The sequence below is a fragment of the Ostrinia furnacalis genome, unplaced genomic scaffold, assembly GCF_004193835.3.
Source record: "Ostrinia furnacalis isolate ACB-3 unplaced genomic scaffold, ASM419383v2 OfSCF7027, whole genome shotgun sequence".
In the NCBI taxonomy this organism is placed as follows: domain Eukaryota; kingdom Metazoa; phylum Arthropoda; class Insecta; order Lepidoptera; family Crambidae; genus Ostrinia; species Ostrinia furnacalis.
In genome coordinates this window covers 150,330-175,174 of record NW_021137266.1, presented here as the reverse complement: position 1 = coordinate 175,174, position 24,845 = coordinate 150,330, and the positions used below count along the sequence as shown (strand labels likewise).

The 24,845-nt window shown below is 40.1% G+C and overlaps 2 protein-coding genes across 3 annotated transcripts; both read left to right on the top strand.

The window, feature by feature from the left end:
* The first annotated feature begins 671 nt into the window (after window positions 1-671).
* On the top strand, window positions 672-8,337 carry LOC114363222 (transcription elongation factor spt5-like). 2 transcript variants are annotated; one of them, XM_028318888.1, is made up of 5 exons: window positions 672-769; window positions 1,654-1,693; window positions 3,023-3,300; window positions 3,349-3,381; window positions 7,776-8,337. In XM_028318888.1, the coding sequence occupies exons 1-5, from the start codon at window positions 722-724 to the stop codon at window positions 7,926-7,928; spliced, it is 552 nt and encodes a 183-aa protein (XP_028174689.1). In that variant the 5' UTR covers window positions 672-721; the 3' UTR covers window positions 7,929-8,337. The 2 variants fall into 2 exon arrangements, with proteins under 2 accessions (XP_028174689.1, XP_028174688.1); XM_028318887.1 differs by lacking the exon at window positions 3,349-3,381 and having other exon boundaries at window positions 3,023-3,301; window positions 7,720-8,337.
* A 2,470-nt stretch (window positions 8,338-10,807) lies between these two features.
* Window positions 10,808-18,509, top strand: LOC114363223 (collagenase-like). Its single transcript, XM_028318889.1, has 8 exons — window positions 10,808-10,890; window positions 11,675-11,717; window positions 12,346-12,502; window positions 12,847-13,016; window positions 13,541-13,642; window positions 15,541-15,686; window positions 17,854-17,962; window positions 18,178-18,509. The coding sequence occupies exons 1-8, from the start codon at window positions 10,846-10,848 to the stop codon at window positions 18,444-18,446; spliced, it is 1,041 nt and encodes a 346-aa protein (XP_028174690.1). The 5' UTR covers window positions 10,808-10,845; the 3' UTR covers window positions 18,447-18,509.
* Window positions 18,510-24,845: the final 6,336 nt, after the last annotated feature.

Below are 24,845 nucleotides of genomic sequence, written 5' to 3'. Positions count from 1 at the left end.
AAAATCTGATTGTAAACGACGTCATCATCATTTCATCTAAATACAGCACTCGACATCAAGACGAAAGCCCTACAATCTACGAGTCGTTCCTTTTAGCAGGTGAGCGACCATGTCTTCTGCCACTTCTGTTTGCTTCATGGTGCCGAGTGACTTTTTTGTATTGTAAGTACCTACCTAATTTAAATGAGATTCTCGATCTCAAATTTTTCAAAGTCAAAAGTCAAAATGTCTTAATTTGTATACGCTAATAAATAGTACTTACAAATCGTCAAATATTTTGCACTTAAAAGGAGCATCTACATGTCTCATAATCATTTTACCCTACCAGCGCTTCGAGACCAACATTTGACAAGTGCTGAGAAGAATCGCCGCAACAAACTCAGTCAGTCACCAGTTCACCACTGTCTGCCGGTTAAATAAATTCAAAGTATTGTAATAATAAATAATTTTAATTTCAGGGCACTTCGACACGTCCCAAATATTATTTCGGGCGAACACATCGACTGGTGCTGAGAAGGGTGGAAGATATTACATTTTATTTTAAACCATTTTTAAGCTCTATGTCCAGAACCCATCTACATTGGCGCCGTTATATTAACTACTTATTAATTGATAATATAATCCGTAATTGTAATCTTCACTATCACTGTATAGCTGTCTCCTTTCAATATATAAACCGTTTGGTTGTCCATTCATTACACCACTTGTCGCAAACACCATAATGGGGGGAACAACCACTTTAGTTTGCTTGCTCCTGGCTGTGACAGCGGTAAATATTACTTCTTAATACTATTTTAATTGTTGGTCCCTTTGTCCTACTTATAGTTTAAGTAGATATATTTATAATAGTGAAACTTGATCCTAAGTTTCACTAAAGTAACGAAACGTGACAGTAAAAAAATGTTATATTTCTCCTGAAGTAATCTAAAATAATGTATTTCAAAAATAGGAACTTAAAAAAGTTGGTTTTAAGTGATAGGAAAGTTGAATAGGTATTTTTTCATCCAAATCGTGACGTAAATTTATCAAATACCACGATACAAATGAAAATTTGAAATTGCACTTGAAACGTTGGGGAAGGTATTGAAAAGACATTATTATTTTGTGGCCAGAAAAGTATTTCCCTATAATTAATATTTAGCAATTCCCATTGAAATTACAACAGATGTGAAATGAACTAGGTAATTTAATTTAGTAGGACAAATTGAAAGTGCCGCAACTTTAAAAAATCTCCTTATCTAAATATTACAGCAATATTTCTTATGTATGAGATAATGTCATGATAATCTTAATAGGCACCTATTAATACTGATAAAGCACTAGCACTACTCGTTCTCAGCACTGGCCCGCATATTTGTGTCGAAATAGAGTAAAAGTGCATTTTAAAATAAATGTTTTTTTTATAATCATAATACATTTGAAATAAAAGAAAACTCACTGCTTTTCAAGTGTTTATTTTCCTGCTATTCTAAATCTAGACAACTCCAGTTAGTTCAGGGAAATTACCTGTTTAATCATAAAATATCGCACGAGTTACAGTTAACAAATCAGATAACAAGAAATAACAATCTATTGCTCGCAAGTAGTTTTATAAATATACTTGAGTATCTTTAATTTAAAGTGCATTGTAAAGAACCTTCATTTGAATTCCAGGTTTTGGCTGACGTGAGCATATTGTCCAAGATAGACAAAGGTAAGATTTTTTTTAAACCTATAAATAAATATTTTACACTACGCTTCTAGTCCCAAACTAAGCAAAGCTTGTACTATGGGCACTAGACAACGGATATAAACATACTTAAATACTTTTTTTTGTAAATACCTACATGTAACACCCAGACCCATAACAGAAATTAAAATTCATCATTTCAATTTCTGTCCGGCCGGGAATCGAACCCGGGACCTCTCGGCAACCACTACACCAAACGGCCGACACCTATAATATAATACCTAACATATTAAAGTTAGTCTAGCCCAATAGTGTCGGTGTCAATAAGGGCTATCGTTTTTATACTTAACAGTTGGCACCCCTGGCGATTGACAGGACCTTACTCTACAGTAGCGCCATCTTGATGAGTGCAAATGCGATAGTCGTCCTACCACTTTAGCGCTCACCAGTTGGTGCCACTGTCTTCGCTACTAGCAAGTGACAGGACCTTACTCTACAGTGGCGCTAACTGGTAAGCGATAACCCTCATTCCAGAGGAACGCGGGTTCGAACCCCGACGCCGCTGGACTATTATGGTGAACCCCNGTGAACCCTCGTAACACGTATATTTAAATTACCACGAGGAGCGGGAAAAATACATTCGATTCAATAATTTCTTGCAAAGTCACCAGTACTACGTCGAAATAATGTTATCTTGATGTGGCGTCGTTCGTACAATTTAATACATATTGCATGCTCAATATGAGCAATCCGTTGTAACGAATTTTATGCCCAAACAACGGCAAACTGTACACAGGAAAAGCAATAAATAAATTCTATTAGACGAACAAATGTCTATTGCCTGAGTAGTTGTTCTGCATATCTTCCCTTTATTACACAAACATAACTTTTTGACACATTTAGCACTTTCTGTTGACACACACACAAGCCACATACACCCAACACACACACCTAATACATACACCTAAAACACACACCTAACACACACAGCTAGCACACACACCTACAAATTTATGTAATCGTTGAAGTTTTGTATAAGTTTATATAATTTCAAAATAAAAATGCCAATGTTTATGGCGTCCAATGTGACGCTCTTTTAAAAAAGTGGCCTCCGCAGAATAACAGCGTCCTGTTCTGGGTCTACCTCAGAGCAGGACACAATGCTGAGCGGATGCCATTTTGGTCCACAAATGTGCAAGAATTGTAAACTGTATACTGTAATAATTTAATATGTTGGGCCAAATAAAATATTTTCTTTCTTTCTTCTTTCTTTCTTTCTATTCTATTCTTGCATAAAGGAACTGAAACGATACCTGTGTTTCAAAATCAAAATAATAATTTTGTATATTCCAGCACTTAACCACGTCGGGTCAAAATGGGACACCAAGGATAATGCTGCCAGGAATGTCACCGGGTCCTGGAATGCAACTAATACTCCAGAATGGAATGCGACTACCACAACCCCCGTGCCTACTTGGAATACTACAGTCTGGAATGTCACACAAACCCCAGTGTGGAATGTCACCAACACCCCAGTGTGGAATGTTACCAACACTCCAGTTTGGAATGTAACTGAATCCCCAGTATGGAACGTCACCAACACTCCAGTTTGGAATGTAACTGAAACCCCAGTATGGAACGTCACCAACACTCCAGTTTGGAATGTAACTGAATCCCAGGTATGGAACGTCACCAACACACCGGTATGGAATGTCACCACNCCGACTCCACGCCTGGCGCGTCAAAATGTGTCGCGCGAGCGCGAACGCGCTGCCCCCGTGTATACTCGTGCGCCATCGGGCTCCGACTAACGGTTAGTCGCGTTTTTCGATCTTGGGCACTATTGGGTGAAAGAGAGAGAAACACTCTATTTTTTCGTGTAAATTTGAAATTTGTACAATGTATACTTACGAAACTGTGATCTTTTAATGTTGCGTCCTACCGGAAGTACTTTAAGTCCTGCTGGCAGGACTCCGGGCGATCTATCATTAAAAAAGTTTGTTCTAAGTGATAGGAAAGTTAAATAGGTATTTTTTCATACAAATAGTGACGTAAATTTATCAATTACCACGATACAAATGAAAATTTGAAATTGCACTTGAAACGTTGGGGAAGGTATTGAAAAGCAGTGGCGGCGTAGCATGGGTTGGCACCCGGGGCGGTCACCCCCCCCCCCCCCCGTCATAACTCCTAAGGCACCCCCTGGTACCCCCAGGATTTTGGGGTTACCTACTGATTCGAAGATTGAAAGACAATCGCACCCCCCGTATCATGACATAGACCGCAGATTTGCCATGCNGTCTTAAATTATTTATATTGGCTGTTAATCGTACTAACTATTCTAATTTCGTCGTATCAATAAAATGCAGTTTCAGAAACGTATTCCGTCTATTCTTCCTCAAGTGACATTAATAATAAAAAAGCGAACATCGAAAGTTAATAGACAATAAAAAAACAAAGCGTAAAAAAGTGTACATATTTATAAAAAAGTGTCCATTCGTGGACATCCTCCCCTTTTTTAAAGGAAAACGATTTTTCGTATCTACCACCCAGTCGGAGCACCTTCCGTCAACAGCTCCTGCCCATCATATCAGTCTTGACTCTTCGCACGAGTTGATCCCAGGTGCCGCCCATAAATGGAGCCGAAGGGAGTATGAAGCGCCAGACGATTTTATTGATCGTATCGTAAGGGACTCGTAGTTGCCGATTAGCTCCAAGAAATGACGTGTCATCATCGGAGAGGATGGTGCTCGGTGTGCGATGAACCTCTGGAAAGACATAATAGCCGCATCCGCAGGGAGGCTTGCAACGATCTCAAGGTAGATGGCTCTCGACCATGCACTTGAACAATGCCCCCCACCGTTTCTCTTTCCTGCGACCGATTGCTACTTCAGTTGGTCCAAAATAATCGATGCTGGTGAGCCAATCTTTCCTCGATGACCCACCGTACCGCGTTTCGTATGCCGAGAATCCAAAACTTCTGCCGCAGTTCATTAATGACGCTCTCCGTGTCGCAATGGGCGAGTTTTTCATGACAATGAAGCACAAGAAGGCGTCCCAGTGGCTCTTTGCCCTCCAAAATTACTGGTAGCTGCGCCAAAGTCGACGATGTTCTCTCCGCGAGCCACAGCAGTCCATCCTTCAACACCGGGGATAGTGTGACAAGGCGGCTCTTTCGTGACACGGGTTGGTGGCGCATCAGACAGCATTTCCTCTTGAAAAACGTTCAGATGACTCCAGGAGCAAGGTGCCGTTCTGCACGACGTCCTCAGATATCAGCGGCAATGGGCAAGAAGCGGTGGCGGAAGGGGTCGAAGACCGAAACTCTAAGTTTTACGTTAAAGAAATATCCCCAACCCAAAAATTTCGAAAAAAGTACCGGTGTTTGAATATGAGTTTGAAAAATAAATGGATCCAAGCAGTTGCCCTTACCAGTCTAAACCAAGAGCTAAAATGAGTGACGTTAGCTACTACTGGTAAGGGCCGCTGATTTAATGAATGGACAACGTTGATGGAATCTGAAACATGTTCGGGTGGTACGATGTCATACGTTCGGGTGGTACGATATCATATGAAATGGGTGACTTGAAGCCTTTTCTGCAGGCCGCTCACTGATTGGAGCTACTAAAAGGACTGGACATCGTGACTCAATGCCGCATGTTCCAGTGAGAGAGTCAGTCCAGAAAAAACGCCGACGCGGTTTAATTCGATGTGCGTCTCCAATAGTCGTGGCCCGACGAGAAGCTATCAAAGCTCCCTGCAATTCCAATCGGGGAATTGAAGCGGGCTTAAGCGGAGATATCTGAGTATCCAACCTCTCACTACTATGGGAGCCAAAAGACCTGAATGGATCATACATGAATTCCCTCTTGGTGAAATGATGGGGCTTATTATTATATTATATTGGGGTGATACCAGAATTAACCGACTCCCAAAATAATCCCAGAGTGCGAGTGAATGAAGTGGGTGACAGCGAACTACCTAAATCAACATTAGAGTGATCGGCAACTGAGAGGTCGGACAACTCTTTATGTACTAGCTTTAAAGCGTCGGGGTTATTTTGTTCTTCGATGAGAGCTTCCGATTCACGCCTCGGATCGTCGCGTGATACCATAATATGAAACACAGGAACGGACGAGGTAACCGCTTGCGTTTTGCTACTCGAAAACCCAAACAAAACCCATCCCAGTTGAGTACGAATGGCAACCGGCTGAGATTTCGATCCACTTCTGGTCTCGGAAGCGACTGTGAGAGGCCAGTTATCGACACCTATAATCAGCATGGGCCTCGCTTCATCGTAGCATAATTCGTGTACTATGTCAGCTAAATACGGAAATGATTGGAGGCTTTCTCGTGGCGCAGACTGGCTGCGCAGCCCTAAGTCCTTTATCGACCTCGCCCCTTGAATAGGGTAACTCGTATCGGAACAACGACCTTTTATTTCAAAATCCACATACTGCACGGCGCTATCTTTTGTTAAACCACCTACACAATCTAAATGAATTTGTCCCTGAGGACCTTCAGCGCCTATTCGAGAGGCGATGTCGGAGTCGATCAGCGTGGCTGTAGACCCGTCGTCTAGTAGTGCAAACGTATCGACACTACCAGCAGGCCCAGACACGGTAACAGCCACTACCTTTAATAAGGGACGTAATGCAGGATTGTTAACTAGCGTATCGGTTGCGTTGATAGCTACCGTATCAGGTTTTGAGTTAGATGACGTTGAAGGAGATGATTGTTCGATATTATTATGAGCGGCCGAAATGTGATTAGGTTTAAAATTTGGATCGTGTAATAGCATGTGATGTTTTGCATTGCAACCGTTTGCCTGACAATTTAATTTATTCCTATTGCACGTTTTAAAAATGTGGAAACCTCTTTTTAGACAGCGGTGACAGATTTTATTCCTTTTAATAAAATGCCATCTGTCATCGACTGTCAATGACATGAAGTCTTTGCAATTTGACAGATCGTGCGTTTGTTTACAAAATGAACAAATTTTTGATGTTGGATGATTCGGAACATTTATTGGATGCATTGCAGGTGCTTTGGAAGTCGTACCTGATGTTGACTCGGAGATGGTATGTGTCCGGTGGTGAATTGGGCCCTGTGTCGTGGCATCGGCCACCGCTCCAAACTTTACCACTAAATCCACCTCCCGAGATAGGAAGCGCGACAACATCTCTACCTTACCTTGGCCTAAACTTTCGTTAGCGGCAGCGAAATCCAGCCATCGTGCGCGTAGCAGTGGAGTCAACTTACTTAACAGTCCCCCGAAGAGCTCAGGGGAGCGTAAATAATCGTGGTGTTCCAATAATTTCGCAATTTCGACACAGTTACGCACACGAGTGGCAAAGATTGTCAGATCCCGCACTTCCGGGCCCAGTTTAGGCAAGGCTTTGATGGAATTGACCTCTTGCAAAACGATTAATTCAGGCCTTCCGAAACGACGTTCCAATGCGTCAATTACGTCTTCCGCTCGGTGCGCCATCACCAACAACGTGCCTACCGCCTCTCGTGCGGCTCCTTTCAGAGCCTGGCTTAGCCGGGCGAGGTTTTCCGTATCTGAAAATGTATGATATGTGTCAACAAATGCACGTTTAAACATGAGCCAGTCTAACGGAGATTTCCCATCGTATGTCGGCAACGGTGTTACATTCTTGCTAAACGATGGTTTTTGCTTCTCGGCAAAGGTGTGTAAAGCTTCAACAAGCTGCGCAACGCCAATCGTGCCACCCTCTCCATCGTAGTGCTTATCGATGGCATTGACCCCATTGCCTCGGTGTTGATCGCGCCGAGGCGGATTCGAAGGGCCCGATGCCGGCACTAGAGGGATGACGGCGTCAACGCAGTGCTCATTTTCAGCCTGTTGACACACTTTTGGAGAATTAATATGCCCTACCTCCGCACCGTGGTGCGATTCGTTCTCGGAGTCCTGCAGCCATTCGGCCACTCGTGAGTTACTGGACTCCGAGACTGCCTCACTCAATGCTTCAATGGAAGCCAGCTCCGCCTGATATTCGGCCTCCGCCACTTTACGCTCCAATTCNTATGGAACGTCACCAACACCCCGGTTTGGAATGTAACTGAAACCCCAGTTTGGAATGTCACCAACACCCCAGTGTGGAATGTCACCAACACCCCAGTGTGGAACGTCACTAACACCCCAGTGTGGAATGTAACAGAAACTCCAGTGTTAAATGTAACCAACACTCCAGTGTGGAAGACAATTAAAATTATTTTGGAACTACGCCAATGATCAAGACGATCTAACTTCACCATGTTACATAATCATTAAAAATAGATATCATTATGCGAGATGTGATAAATACAGCTTAACTACAACTACAACTTTCTTACGTCTTTGAATAGTGTAATTTGTACTACCATACTACCGTTCTATTCATAAATAAATTACACCCAATGTTGCTCGCTCACATTGGCATTGGTACAAACAAGAGTGAAGATATAAAATACGTATATTAAGGAACAATCGTCAGTGTTATCTACTGTATACTCACTACTACTAGTCTACTCTTAGTATTTATTTCTTCAAGGATTTATAGACTTAAAAGACCTAATGCTTGTGTAAGAGTGCACCATCTAGCATTGTTCATATTAGAAATCATCTTTTCATTGTTATGAATAAAAAATGCAATACAAACAGATGTTTTTCTCGTCTATTTAAAACTACGGGACTATCCCCACCTCTCTTTCCCACCCAACTCCTGTGTATACAGGATCTACAGCTTGACCGCCAATAAAAACCCAACCAGTGAAGATCAAGTTTGTCCCGGGTGAAAGTTAAACTGTCATTGGACCCGCAACGAAATTAATCAGAAGAACATAGGAGGAGTTCGAAGTTAAGGTTCGACTTCCCTCCGTTGCAAACCGGATGACAGGTGACAAACTAGCTGACCCTTTAAATCGATGGTTCGATTGAACGGACCACTGGCAAAAATAAACACGTACATACACTAGTAACTCCGTGGTAGGACCACATGCAAAAAAGGTGTGGGGACCTGACTTGTCCCCACAAGAAGAAGGAGATCAATTTTTTTCTCAAATCGTCGTAATCTTAATAGGTAATAGGTAGAGAATCGTATCTTGTCTTTATTTTGAATTCGTTTAGAATGAGCCAAGAAAGAATATAAACAAAATAAAATCTTACTATACAACGTTATGTAGCGTCACAACCGGTTTCATCGAACACGCTACTGATTTGATTTATCAATTTCATTATCAAATATCCCACGATAATGTGATTATTTGACGTCAGATAGGTAGGTATTATTGATAACAAATGTGTTCAGTTCAATCGCCTAATTGGGCTTTTTTCCATTTATTTACAAGAAAAAGCGACGGACATGGACGATTTCCAAAAAAGTAAGATCGGTGTCGAAATTCAAGTTATAATACTAGGCGTGCTTAGTTCAATCCTGGACGAGCTGATTAGGAGATTATTATGGCTGCATTTCCTAAAACGTAGTTAAGTAAAATAGGTAGGTGCTTACATTGCGCAAGGAAAAAATACGTATTTTTATTTTCTAAGAAGAACAAAGAAGAATACATTATTTAAATATGTGGCGTTTGTGTATGTGCTAGACAAAACGTCAATAACAATATTCACTTTTTTTACTTTTATTAAATGTTGTCATAGTCCTCCAGCTACTAAAGTACGGTTTCAAAAATAGAGACAGACGAATGGATGGATCATAGTCTGAGTAATAGGGTCCCGTCGGCTGGCACCCATAAATCCAAAAGCTTTGCAAACTACGAACCTTACCCAACTCATACTGGGCTGTATTTTTCCATTTTGTCTCTATCTTGTAGGTACTACTCCATTTTTGGTTTCCGTCCAGTGGCNTAGTGGTTAGCAATGGAAAACGTTGCGTTATGGCTTGGTCGTTGACACGGGCTTATGCTCGCCATCCACGGACCGCTCTTGCAGTCGGTAGTCATAGTTAACAGCTTGAAGCTGCCCTTGATAAATAACTGCTGGAGCAGTTGGCGCGCGCGACTTCGAATGAAGAGCGCGGGCGGAGGTAACTGCGCCAAAACGGGACTATTCCCACCTCTCGTTCCCACCACTGTAACTGCTGTGTAGCCAGGATCTACAGCTTGACCGCCATAAAACCCAACCAATAAAGGAGCGCTATAACTACCCTAAAGTAGTCGCCAGCTCGAGTAGTCATTGTATCCCTGGTGACTACTTGACCACATGACGAAATTTCTGTGCTGACACAACAGCTCAAGCGGTGCCGTGTTTGTGTGTACGTAGAATACTGTAGTTTGCTATGCAGTCGCAGCTTGAAGCTATTAATATTAGCTGCTTCAAGATATCAGTGTGTGGCGGGCTTAAGGTTATGAGCGATTGTTTCCTACTTAAGACATTTGTCACAACTTTAGGCCAAGTTATTATCGGTACAAACAGATAGTCCACTGGTTTTTACAGAGTTTATCGTTGCTTGATTAGATTTATTTATTCCTCGTCATGCATAATAATAAGCTTTGCGGATCTTCACAGCTGTCTGCTTAAAGCTATATTTAGCTTACATTTATTTACTTAGTGCCAACAGCTTGTTACCTATTATTTTCATGGCAAAAAATGATATATATACAAAAATGTAACCTTGTTGGTGTTCAAATAAATAAATAAAATGACTCAAAAAAGAACTACCTTTGGAAATAGTACCTAAAGAAAAAGAATGTTCATTATTATCATCATCATTCATCAGGTCATTTACTCTCCACTGCAGGAATACAACTACAATTTTACAGAACCAAATGGAATTGGCCTATACTTCCTAAATTTTTCAGACCTGATGTTTGTTCAACTCAACTCCTGTGTAGCCAGGATCTACAGCTTGACCGCCAATAAAAACTCAACTAATTTACGTGCTCAAGAGCGCGCATGATTCGATTTCCATTCGAACCGTTGACGCCGGACCGGTAGAAAACGGTTCCTCAACTAATAAACTTAATTTTATCACAAAATTCCAAATTATTTTTTACGCAGGCCTTGAACGCCGCATCTACGTACTGAAGTAGGTATTGGTATTTTGTGCCAGTGAAAATTAGGATAATCCTTTGCGTTATCAGTTAATCAGTTTAATTACAATTATCACCAGTATAAAAGCGAGCAGGGCATCCATTTACAGCTTGCTTTCGTCACCATGTTGGGATATATTGTGTTAGTGTTGGCAGTGGCTGGAGCTCCGGTAATTTATTTTAAAACTTGTGCCTGTAGGATAATGTAACACTCGTTAAAAGATTTCGATTCGTTAAAGTTACATCTAATTGCACGCTTAGACTGGGTTACACCATTTTACTTTAGCTTTAACAAATGTCAAAAATCTGTCGAAAACCGTACAAAAAACACCGGTTATCGTTAAAGTTACGGTTAAGTTAAGTAGTGCAACTCAGCCTTAGACAAAGTAACATTCATGATAGACTTACTTCGTGCTGGATTTTTTGTAAGAATGCCTATCCTATATCTGTGACAAATGTTATTTTGCGATTTCGGCTATGTTGTAGCTTGATATTCGGAATACCTATGTCATAAATATTCTTGGGGTGGTTCAAGGAGAGCGTTGCCGTAGATTATTATTAACGGAAAGAAATAAAGTGTATGAACTCCAGTGTGGAATGTAACCAAAACTCCAGTATGGAATGTAACCAGCACTCCAATATAGAATGTAGGTACCTAACTGAAACTCCAGTGTGGAATGTTCCCAGAATTGACTCTATCATAAATAGAATTGAATTTTGAGCGTAGTTTCCAAATTATAAACTGCGTTATCTAAATAAAATCACGTGCTTTGGAGATTAATAATTTTATGAATTACCTACATGGGTAGATAAGAAATTATTGGACAATTTGAATAAAGAGTTCACAAGTGAGACATAGTAAAGCTAATTGGCGTGGGACAATAAACAACTTACTTGTGGACTGCCTGCTATAATTTGGTGGTCTACATTCTATTGCTTTTTTGTACTTTGCAGGCATTTGCCGGAGATCAGCTGACCTTCCCTGAGGTTGCACGAGGTAAGTTTTAAGAATTTATCCTCATTCATAAAATCCTAGTAAAAATTTAATACCCAAAAGACATCCACGATGAAAGAGCTCTTGGCCTGCATCTCATATGGTTGACTTAAAAAACGATGATCAGTCTGAAAGGCAGAAGCGAGCTTCATTCTTAATCCTCAACCACAGAGAAACTGGGCTGTCTTGCCTTCAGTTTTATTGTTGTGGCGACAGACTTATTTAAGTAAGATGGTGGTAGCTAATATGCGATATAGTTAGACAGAATAAGCGCTACCACCACCCAAACCAAGCAGGAACATTTGCCCCCTCTAGGAATCGAACCCAGAACATCTGGAACCATAATGGGACCACTAAACCACAGAGGCGTTTAAAACTTAAAGTTGTACTATCGCATTAGATCTCACCTGTAATGATAGTGTAATGCTTCAACCACACCAACGCGTGCAGACCGCCATCGCCGGCGCGATCACGGTGCGATCATAGGGAAATGACAGGTCGCGTGAACTGCCATTGGTCGCTCGACTTGTCATTGGCCTTTGATCGCGTCGGCGATGGCGATCTGCACGCGTTGGTGTGGTTGAAGCTTAAATGTGTGGAAAAATAAATAAACTATTGCTTTTCCCTCCAGGCGCTGCCCGCATCGTCTCAGGATGGGAGGCGCAAGAGGGCCAGATCCCTCACCAGATCTCCCTGAGGATGGTGAACCCCGGTGGGGGTGTATCCTCGTGCGGAGCCTCCCTCATCCACCACGAGTGGGCGCTGACTGCTGCTCACTGCACTGCTGCGTAAGTGGGCTTGAAAAAACGTCGCACATTTATCAACCCGGAAAGGGATCGTAACCGTATCAACTCGAGGCAGTCAGTTCTTTGTATGAAACTTCATACTGCATCCGCACGGAACGTAAACGAATCGCCTCGCAATTGACAGCGCGCGAAAGTCGATAAAAGCTCACGAAAGGCGACAGGTGTTGATCCGTTTCCGTGTTGATAAGTCTGCTATGAGCTTTACGCTGTGTCTCCCTACTGAAAATTGGACTCAGAATGAAGTAGTATACTGTCATAGCGTTGGAATGAGACCTGAACCAGAAGCTTACACTCGTTCGCAATGACATGTTTCTTTATACCTCCAGCCGCGTCTCCCTGGTCCTCCGCTTCGGCACCGTCAACCTGACTCGTCCGGCTCTCATCCAGGAGTCCACGGAGTACTACAACCATCCCAGCTACAACGAGGCCTTCCCCGGTGTGGTGCAGCCCAATGACATCGGCGTCATCAAGCTGAGGAGACCTGTCGAGTATACTGGTGAGAGCATCAACATCATGGACTTGACCAATATTGTATGACTTGTTTTTAATAGTTTGTGTTTTATTAGTAGATCCTTCTTTCTTCTATTTGATGTGCCCGTCAGTCTTTAGGTATGCCTTAAATAAATAAATAATGATCTGTTAGCTTTAAGCCTTATTTACTTTATTTAACAATATGGTCATTATAGGTGTGTTATAGACCATTTCAGTCACAGGACGTCCACTGCTTTCCATATTGAACGGTTGGTAGGTAATGTAAAAGGGTCGCTCAACCTTGGGTGGGCGTTCCACGCTGCATTTTCCTCACTATAGGCCTTATAGAGAAACATTATGGTGATGCAAATAAATATCTGTATCTGTAATAATCAGCAGCCGATGATGGTCTACCTCTCGTACTCACTACGAGAACGAGTACGGCTAGGGCTTATGTATATGTAACCACGTGAAGCAATGAATAATGTGGTTACATACTTGTAACTGTTTTATTATGCTATTGGATATAACCTTGACTGCCTTCCGCAGACCTCATCAAGCCCGTGAGGATCCAGCGCTCAGCCGACAAGGACAAGAGCTACGACCGCGTGCAGTTGACTGCCAGTGGCTGGGGGCTGCTCTGGACTCAAGGTGAGTGACTGTTTAAGATACCAGGTACATACAGCTTGGCCACACCAACAGCTGCACCCATAGCTTGACCACACCATACAGTTGTGCCTTGTATTTAGTCCGCAGCGAAATGGGGACAGCGCACATAAACAAAACCCGTACAGTAACTCATTGGTAATATGTGCCCGTACTAACCAACCAATTAGCAAACCAACGAAATCTGTAAAAACAATATGGCTGTAGCTTGACCACTAAAGCCTGGTCCGTGAGCACATAGAATTTTGTCCAATGACCCCAAGCTACCCATCCTTATCGCTCGCGCGTAATTATCACAATAGATTATACAGGGTGTTAGGTAAATGGGTATATGAGCCGACACTAGCCCATGTTAACATGGTCATATAAATGGTATGGTGAAGTCAGAAAATTGATATCTTCATTTTAATTATTTTAATTTTCATACAAATCGGACTTTATAAAATTTATTTTGTATGAAAATTAAAAAAATGAAAATGATGATATCAAATTTCTGACTTCACCATACCATTTATATGACCATGTTAACATGGGCTAATGTCGGCTCATATACCCTTTTACCTAACACCCTGTATATACTGTGTAATTATATTGCTGTCGCGACTGTGCGACGGGCGCCCGCAGTGAGTGTGCGAGCGCAACAGCAACATAATTAATTACGCGCGAGCGATAAATATGGGTAGCTTGGGGTCATTGGACAAAATTCTACGTGCTCACGGACCAGGCTTTAGACAGCGTTAGCTGCTCTTTTTAGTGCTGCACTTCACTTCGCTCTGTAATTCAGCTGTAGATGTCCGCAAAGATAAAATCTGTAACTTTAATTACATTCCCGCGAATCTATNCCGGTGCCGTGGGAATTCCTAAGTATCCTATAACCTGCCCAGGAGTATGAAGAATAATTGTACCAAGTTTCGTTAAAATCCGTCGAGTAGTTTTTGTTTCTATAAGGAACATACAGACAGACAGACAGACAGACAGACAGACAGACAGACAGACAGACAAAAATTTTACTGATTGCATTTTTGGCATCAGTATCGATCACTAATCACCCCCTGATAGTTATTTTGAAAATATATTTCATGTACAGAATTGACCTCTCTACAGATTTATTATAAGTATAGATGAAAATTAAAAAAATGAAAATGATGATATCAAATTTCTGACTTCACCATACCATTTATATGACCATGTTAACATGGGCTAATGTCGGCTCATATACCCTTTTACCTAACACCCTGTATATACTGTGTAATTATATTGCTGTCGCGACTGTGCGACGGGCGCCCGCAGTGAGTGTGCGAGCGCAACAGCAACATAATTAATTACGCGCGAGCGATAAATATGGGTAGCTTGGGGTCATTGGACAAAATTCTACGTGCTCACGGACCAGGCTTTAGACAGCGTTAGCTGCTCTTTTTAGTGCTGCACTTCACTTCGCTCTGTAATTCAGCTGTAGATGTCCGCAAAGATAAAATCTGTAACTTTAATTACATTCCCGCGAATCTATCAGTAACGGTAAGTTTTTTTATGCAGAGCAAGGCAGTCGTAAAAAAATGATAATGCCAAACGAAGCTTTGAGATAAACAATTTGTGTAGCAAAATACATTGTCGTTGATTATTTATTTGTATTTTTTCTTTGTGTAAAAATATCGAATGTTTTATTTTTTTGTTGTTTATTTTAAAATGTAGGCTAAATATACTTGTGTTACGAGTGAGCTCACCACAAAAGTTGAGTGGCGGTGAGATTCGAACCAGCGTTCCTCGGATCTCGAGTCACCCCTTAACCGTTCGGCTATCGTGGCTTTTAAAAGTTATTCAACGCCTTCCTCTTTTTAGTCCTTTATGAGCGGTGCCTTTTGTAATTCTTTCTCTGTAACCTGCAGCCACGTCTCCCGAGAACCTCAACTGGGTGTACCTGCTAGGCGTGGAGAACTCCTACTGTCGCGTGCGCTACGGCTTCAGCTCCATCATCCAAGACTCTACCATTTGCGCCAGCGCGTACAACGTGTCCAGTCAGTCCACTTGCCAGGTATGGATCGTTTCATCCACGAAGACGCGCCCCACCATTCTTCCGCTAATGTTTGAGTGTTATCGGTAGGTACACGCTAAATTATCCATGAGTGCACACGCACACTACAATAATGACGCTCGGATTGCTCGGATCAAACTCCCCGCACCCGCGCTTCCCTCGTGTGTTATTAAACAGCAATAATTACAAGTAGCTCGAAGTACTTAGGTAGATCTCAATTGGCTTTTGTCAAATGTGAATTTTTGTTTTGCCTTTAACCAAATACCAACAAACATCCACTGCCCAAAAAGATTTCCTCTAAGGTTTTCCACACAACTGGTCTTGCACTGCTCGCGTCCAGGTCCTTCTCGCAACCTTTCGTTCGCAGATCGTTGGTCCGTCTTCCGCCTTCAGTGACTATTTGAGAACTTTTCGGCCCGGCCCAAGGCCAGAACGTGTGTGTCAATTCTACGGGCTATGTCGATTATTTTGGTTATCCTACGGACCTTCAATTCCGGTTTAATGATTTTGGCTATCTTCTGAATTTTTGACTGAATTGATTCTACAAGTTTCTCATCACATGTTCGTTAATAGCAGTTTTTCTGCTCCAAACGACTATGTCTATGGAAAATTAGAGAGGATCTAGCTCCTGCAGACGAGAGTAAAAGATCTTAATTGGAAAATGCATATAGATAGTATTTGTAGCCGTATCAATTCATTTGTATATGCTCTAAAGTGTGTCAGATCAGTCACTAATCTAGGTACGGCAATCACGGCCTACCATGCTTATGTAGGTTCNCGATATCTCTGAGCATATTTATTTGAAAATCCAACATGACTACTGAACTAAGTGGCCGTCGCAACTGCAAAAATGCACCAAATAAATTTTGTTTATGGTAAACACCACTCAACACAAAACTTAGTCTGATGAAAAAAATTTTAAGGCTAAGAATAAAGAGGGAGATGGATTTATATATTTGAAGACGGTTTTTTCAAAGTTAAGTGACGCAAAACTCAAAGAAGGGATATTCATGGGACCACAAATACGCACATTGATGAAATACCTAAATTTTGCCAAAAAGCTTACTGACAAGGAACTCGATACCTGGTTATCACTGAAAGCAGTTGTAAAAGGGTTTTTTAGGGAACCGTAGAGCCGAAAATTCATAACAGCTAGTTAACAACATGTTAAAAGCATACGAAAAGTTGGGTTGTAGAATGTGGTTAAAAATTCACTTTCTTCATTCCCACTTACCTTTCTTTCCATCTAATCTTGGTGCTGTCAATGATGAGAGGTTCCACCAAGATGTAAAGAAGCTTAAAGAACGATTTCAAGGCCGTTGGGACACAACTATGCTAGGCGATAACTGTTGGCGTCTAAAACGAGAAAATCTTTCAAAACACAAAAGACAATGTTAAAATTTAAAGGTATTTTGGGTTTCAATTGTATGAATTGATTTTTCTTATATTTTTTATACCTAAATGATAAAAAATAAACTTGATTGATGTATAAAAATCTGGTATATTTTATTAGATTTCTTTAAATTATGTTCGATTCTTTCAGTTTTTAGCATAATTTAGCACATCCTCACGGAAAAAAATGAGACGTGATAGGAAGAAAATATCCATGTATTCTTACTAAACGATAGGAATTAATAAGAAAACACTACATTTCAAAGCGGGTACTTAATTTTTTTTTAATTTGTAACGCAGTGATTTTGGTTATCCTACGGACCTTCAATTCCGGTTTAATGATTTTGGCTATCTTCTGAATTTTTGACTGAATTGATTCTACAAGTTTCTCATCACATGTTCGTTAATAGCAGTTTTTCTGCTCCAAACGACTGTCTATGGAAAATTAGAGAGGATCTAGCTCCTGCAGACGAGAGTAAATATACCTGATGACTGTGGATGTTGTAAAAGGAGACAAGAGGGTCGAGCTCCTGTTGTGGAGACTAAAATGACCCTTTTTTTTGGGGAAAAAATGCATTGAATTTCATACCTAACCTGCGGGGACAGGGTAGGTTATGTAGGGCTCACTAAAAAGACCCCGGTGCTCCGTCATTCGCCTTGAGTGGGAAGAAACTGTAGATTCCGGACAAAGCCTTCACTACCACAGTCCCTCCCGGCGGTAGACTAAATGACCCTGATATAACCGATATTTTATTGTTGATTTGTGCGTGCGCAGGGTGACAGCGGCGGTCCCCTGACGGTGGTTGATGTGGACGGCCAGCTGTCAGTTGTAGGTGTCACCTCCTTCGTCTCCGCTACTGGTTGCCACACTGACTTCCCAGCTGGTAAGTAATGACTCGACTGGTACTCACTACCTTTTGCTCGTGTTTAAATTTCGGTCTGACACAGAATTAAAGTCCCTATTGCGCTTTTGGTAGTCATAAATCCCACCAAAACATAAAATGGGAACCAAGTTCAACCTACTTACGAATACATAATGTAGTTCAGCAAAAGGGAGAGAGATACCCTTTGGGCTTTATTAATCTGAGCCCTTCCCCAGGTTTCATTCGTGCCGGTTACTACCACGACTGGTACTACCAGCTGACCGGCATCAACTTCGACTGGGACCCCGAAGAGGCTGGCAGCGGTGAAGGCTCCAGCGAAGGCTCCAACGAAAACTCCAACGAAGACTCCAACGAAAGCTCAAACGAAAGCTCCAACGAAAACTCCAACGAAAGCTCCAACGAAAACTCCAACGAAAGCTCGAACGAAAACTCCAGCGAAAGCTCTAATGGAAGCTCGGAGAGCACGAGCGAGGAAGACAAGTAGAGAAAGTTTTTGTAAGGATTTTAATTTCGATTCATTTTCATGAATAAACTGTTAACAACATTTTATTTTATTTATTAGGACAACCAACAAGACACACACGCATACATGGAACATACATACATACATGATGCAACATTTCTGATTTCTATTATGATTCTTGATAAGTTTATTAAATGATTGTCTCCTATTCACCTTACTATATGAAATGTAGTGCTAAATACAAAAACATCAGTTTAGTATGGCAATATCAGTTTCGTTCGTTCGTTCGCTTCAGCCAAATGACGTCCACTGCTGGACAACTGAAGTCTATCGGGTCAAGAAGTTTGAATTTTATATTTCTAGTTAAAAGCTAATGATTACAATTTACGCATGAATTTTAATTAAACAAGGTAATCTTGTAAATAACCCCGTTTATGAAATAAGACGATTAATTGATAACTGCAATCGCTATCAAATATTAGGCAGAGCTGTTAATCCATGCTGGACGTCATTTTTAATTTAATGATAAGATTAATCTTAGTTTAATAAAGTAAGTATACCCAGGGTTTATTCTGGCCCAGGGCAGGATTTAAAGTTCTTAGGGCCAGGTGCCTGTAGACAACGTTTCGATTTCGATTCGAGAAGGTTACGTTAAAGTTAATAAGATGTTATGTGAAGTCAGTAAATTGTTTCGTTGTTAGCAAAAACGTTGCATAGTTGACAGGAAGAGAATGTCAAGTGCGATAAAGTTTACTTATCCTTAAAAGTATGTAATAATGCAACATTATTTAAGTGCTAAACATATTAGTTTATGAACAAAACATGGAAAGTAATTTAATTAATATCAGCCTTTTTTTAAATCATCATTTTTACACAAATCAATTAAAATGTCAAGCTAACTACAGATTGACACGTCATAATTAATTAACTGACGATCAACCTAATAACTTTTATCTTTAACATCAAATAATTAAAACACAACTGGCTTTTGTAATGTAGGTTACACCACTTATCTTTTATTTAAAAAAAAAACATAAAACTCATTTATTTTTGCAAATAGGCTTTTAAAAAGCACTTTTACACGTCCCAATATTAACCCTACCACTGCTTCAGGACAATAAATGGGCCATGCTGAGAAGATTTGAAGACAATACCTTAAAACATCCCCTAGTAGCACTAGTACCTAGGTAAGTACATAATTACAAGTCCCAGTAGACAGAGACAGACAGACAAAGCAAAAAGTGCGTCCAAATAGGTCGAATTTTTAGTTATTTACCAAGAGACGTAATAGACGTCACTCAAAGGCGCAAAGAAATAAAAATAGGCGCATGTTTTATACGACGTCGTATTGCAGTGGCGGGAAACCGCGCATGCGTTGTGGGGTGGCCAGGTGGCGGATTGGATTACCATTTATTTTGTTTTTGGGGTAATATTTTGTGAGTGGGATAGGTTAGTAGAAATAGTTTTAACATAAAAGTGCTTACGGTACTTACGGGTGGTCTTAGAAATGTAGCGCAATAAGAAAAAAATCATCTTCGTTTTGCGTTTCATAAAATAATATTAAGTAGGTAGAGTCTCATATTTTTGTAGTAATATTCGTTATTTTAACATTCTTATTTTTTCACATTATACTTAATATTTATTCATTTATGAAAATCAAGAGTATCGCATGGAAATGCACAGTTCTCTCAGTTGCTTTTAAATGACTAATCGATATTAAAGGAATTACAGATAAATAAATATTTTTCGACTACACAAAACTTTTATTATGAGTACCAGTTAACAAAAGATAAAAAGTTACATTTTAAAAACAGGCTAAAAATAAATTCATGCACACAAAATGCTAGTTTGTACGGAGCGCGACCGCAACCTCTGATATAGTAGTCTGCCTATGCGATACAACTAGGCGGCAGTTTACTTGTACTACTACTTTTAATATTCAAAATATTTTTCTTTAAAAATTGTAAAAAAATTACATAATATTTAGAAACCCAACCTAAATTCTACCAAGCAAAAGGGTAAAAACATTTTCCTGGCAACACCACGTCATATTTGGCGCGCGCGCGAATCGGCCCCCAAACCAACATGGCGATCGCTCCGAGAGCGCGCCTCGCATCTTGAAATACCCGGAATATACCCACATACCGCTTCCGTACACTGTTCTTTGTAAATATTTGTGTTGCAATTACAATGTTATAGTGCATAGTGTCCGTTTTCGGGTTTTTTTCGTGTGCAGTGAGCTACAGTGGTGTTGCATGAGTGTAACCGATGGGGTGGTGAGATGTCGGGATGGACGCGATTCGCCGGCCAGCACAGAACAGCTAACGTTAGTATTTTAGCCTTTTTGGCAACGAATTTTACGTTACACCCTGGTTGGTAAAAAAGAAATTAGCCGCAACAGTGTTCTTATTTCAAAATGTTGAATTGTTTTTTGTTTCGGCGAAGGCTACAAAGAAAGAGTTCCGATATTTATTAACCTTTTTGGTGACAAAAATCCATACGAGCAACGAAAAAATTAATTAATCGTCAAAAAGCTTCTAATAATAACAAAAGAAACTTCAGGAATGTAGTGAAATTTTTAAGTAAAACTATTTTAAAGAAAAACCCCTGGCCGGCTGGAAAAATCTATGAATCAACCTAAAAATGCGTTCCGATTTTGAAAAGGTCCTATCACCCAGCCAGTCACTTAGCTCCCGTGACGTCGTTGCCTCTTTTGAATATTTATGAAAAAAAAATCGGTACTGTGGCGAGGGAACATCTAAACTCCGTAGTATTATCGGGTCACTACGTTCATAATCTGGGTCACAAGTCACAACTTCTGAAATCCTAAGCTACATTTACTGCTAGTAACTTCTAGAACATCAGTATGAGACTGTTATTAGTAATTTTCGACTCTGTATTGTAAATAAACGGAACCAAGATTGAGAATCGCTTGCAATATTATCGCAGCGCTAAATTGCATCATATTGTACCGGATAACCACTTATTTTAATAGCTAACTTCTACATCTATTGCATATTCGAAGGATCGACAAAGAGAAAGCTAGTTACGTCTAACAATTAATACGCATTAAGTACGCACTGTTTTTATTGACTAGCTACTTAGAATTTTAATTGGTGATTTGTAAAACAAAGTTATTTATGACTGAGTTGCACCATCTTACTTTACAGTAACTATAACCTTAACCGGTGTTTTTCAGCCTAAATGTCAAACGACACTAGCGTCAAGTTGTCAACTATGTTTTTTAATATGTGTCGTCATAGATTTCTATCGCTCTACAGAATTTTAGAGGAATTAATGAATCTTGATAGTTTATAAAAAGTACCTACTTTGTATATGTTAATCCGTCGCTTAATGCGTATAAAAATCATGTAGGTTATAACGATATTAAATTAAAATTTAATTTACACAGTTATTTAAACGTTACGTGATTTGATGATATCATCAATACATTTATCACTGGTTAGTAATTAAAATAATTTGGCAAGGAAATGGGAGTTTAATGTTTTATGTCGTTAATGTCTCGTAAAGGATAATAAAATAGAGATATTACACGATTGATTTACATTTTATATAATAATTTAGGTACGAGAAGTAAATAAGACTTATTCACGTAAATAACGTCACTCTAAATCTAATTACATTCATTGATTATCAAGTAAACATGTTTAAACTAAGGTTAGCTGGTAGAGAATTGCCTTTTTGTACCGTTTTTGTGTGTGTATGTATGAAAATTTTAAATTTAAACAAACTAATGACATGCGAAGTTACTCTAGTGTCTGTTAATAGAGCAGTTTTACGATCAAACATGAGTTTCTTTGAATATGTAAGTACCCACGTTTGACGTCACTTTTTATAGACTAATTCTTGATTTTAAATTAAATGAAAATCAGTAGGTATCGCAGAAAAACAAAGGTAACACAGTTTTTAACGTTTTATGAGTTAATTCTAGGAATTATTTATGAAAAGGATAAAGAAAGAAAGAAAGAAAGAAAGAAAGAAAGAAAGAAACATTTATTGCCATGGACATCACAGAAGACAAAAGATGTAAATAATAGAAAAAAAAAGTAAATAAGACATAGGTGACATAAAATAAAACATACAATGAAAGTGAAAGTAAAACTGAGCAGTGCCACCCTGTCGCACAGCGATGTCCATCGCAATGGGACCCCACTCAGCATATGCCATGGCCCCCGTTGAGGGAGGCCACGACACCACGACGACGGATAGGTTAGTGTCCGTGACTCCCACTCGGCATAGGGCACACTGAAAACCAGCGTCGTGGCCTTCCTCACCGTGGGCCACGGCATATGCTGAGTGGGGTCCCATTGCGATGGACATCGCTGTTTGCGACAGGGTGGCACTGCTCAGTCCACTTTCTCTTCCATTGTTATGTTTTGTGTTACTTCTGTCTTTTTTATTTACCTTTTTTGTCCTTTATGTGATGTCCATAGAAATAATTGTTTCTTTCTTTCTTTTTTTCAAAAGAGTCCTCTATTTTCTGCCCTTGTCATCCCTAGGCAGGGCCTGTCCACCTAATTGCCTACCTAATGTTTATGCTAAACCTGGGATGAGCTTCTAATTGACATTCGCAGCTTTGAAAGCTCCGGCAACTCGCGCCTTTTGAGATTTTGTTGAATATTTATTGTCTAGAGGTTTTACATAATATTATTTTAAATTGCGTCTTGTCTTTGAACCCATATACAGATAGATATAAGTAGTAATTATAGCTGTATACCTACCTTGACATTAAAACACTTCGTACGCGTGGATCCCGTTTTACCCACTTAGGGGTGGAGTTTCGTAAAATCCTTTCTTAGCGGATGCCTACGTCATAACATCTACCTGCATGCCAAATTTCAGCCTGATCCGTCCAGTGGTTTGGGCTGTGCGTTGATAGATCACTATGTCAGTCAGTCACTCACCTTTGAGTTATGTATATTTAGATAGCTTGTAAAATGACTTCATGTATGTGGGTTTAGGTCTGTCACAGAGAATTAAGTAGGTCAATAAATGTGTAATTCATCACCTTATAATTTAAAATGATTGTTTCGCCAATCTACTTTTCATACCATTTGCCTTTCTTACCTCAGTAAGTCACTGAAATTGTAACATCGGTTTTGGCGTGAAACATCGACGGAAAAATATTTGTAACATTTTCTTCTGCGTTGTAAAATAAGGGAATTTCCTGCTCTCTATAAACTGCATTTAAGGCTCGAGTGAATAGATATTTATTGAGCAAGTATGCTTCTTCTTAAACCACGTAACCTGCCATCAGGTTTGTATGGCAGTGGTTGTAAGGCACCGCTCCCGTGCTGCCCAGGATAATATAGTATGGACAGTAAGAAAACTACGGGTACCTTATATGGTTTAAAGCTAGAATACACCGTGTGGCTTCAGGTTATACCTAGAAAAGGTAAACCAACATGAGCACACTTAATTTATTATTAAATCGACGTTTTGCCCCAGTTGCATGACTCACGAAGTCAAAAGCAAGTGGCGAAAATTTTCTTTGCATTACAAATTGGGTTAATAATTGGGCTAAGTGCACAAAGTTATTGTACATAATAATAAATTCGTATGTTATCACCATCGTTAGGTCATTTAGTCTCCACTGCAGGATAAAGACTCTCTTTTTAATTTTTTTTATTTTTATTTTATTTTTTTATTTTATAAAAACCAACACTTTATCAGAGGCAAATGGAGGATTTGGCTACACTCCCATGCCAGCCAGACGCTAATCGCTTTTTCATGTCAAGACCGTGGATATGCACGTAGCGTGAGCATGCACCGATTGACAACTGGGTGCAATTTTCTTATCCATGGTTTTGACAAGACAGAGTGACAATACAGTCACTGAAATAAATAAATAAGTCGCCAGTTCTAAAATACCAAGTCTAGAAAATATGTTTGGTCTATGTACGGCTTACGAACAGTGGTGACGTGTGAAACGTAGCGTGTGACGTCACCACACAGCTGGCCCCACGCCAGACACTATAGTAACAGCTGATGAGATGATGCGACGCGTGCGCAGCGTACTGTGACCATTATGACGACGATCTTTTTTAAGATTGCAGCGTAGGTTGACAGTATTTTTGTTTCTTCCACCTATGACTGTATAACAGTCTATACTGATCCATCATAGACTGCATCGCAACAGTATTTTAGTATAGTAGTAGGTATTTTAAAATGTTTTCGCCTTTGCTAGTTATACTTGCTCAAATCCGTGGTGGTGGGGGCCCGGTGACCTGTAACACAGGTATTCATTTACCTAGCTCAGGCTCCGGTCTCACACACTCATTAATGTGTTTTCTTTATATGTATTTTATCCTGTATTTTGTGTGAGAAAATAAATCATTTATAATCTATATATATAAAAGAAAGTCGTGTTAGTTACTTCGCTTATAACTCAAGAACGGC

Excerpts from the sequence above, each read along its gene's own strand:
- LOC114363222 (XM_028318887.1), top strand. The coding sequence starts at position 722 with ATGGGGGGAACAACCACTTTAGTTTGCTTGCTCCTGGCTGTGACAGCG. Across the intron at positions 770-1,653 it reads TGCTCCTGGCTGTGACAGCG|GTTTTGGCTGACGTGAGCAT; the intron begins GTAAATATTACT and ends TTTGAATTCCAG. Across the intron at positions 1,694-3,022 it reads ATTGTCCAAGATAGACAAAG|CACTTAACCACGTCGGGTCA; the intron begins GTAAGATTTTTT and ends TGTATATTCCAG.
- LOC114363223 (XM_028318889.1), top strand. The coding sequence starts at position 10,846 with ATGTTGGGATATATTGTGTTAGTGTTGGCAGTGGCTGGAGCTCCG. Across the intron at positions 10,891-11,674 it reads TGGCAGTGGCTGGAGCTCCG|GCATTTGCCGGAGATCAGCT; the intron begins GTAATTTATTTT and ends TGTACTTTGCAG. Across the intron at positions 15,687-17,853 it reads CCAGTCAGTCCACTTGCCAG|GGTGACAGCGGCGGTCCCCT; the intron begins GTATGGATCGTT and ends GTGCGTGCGCAG.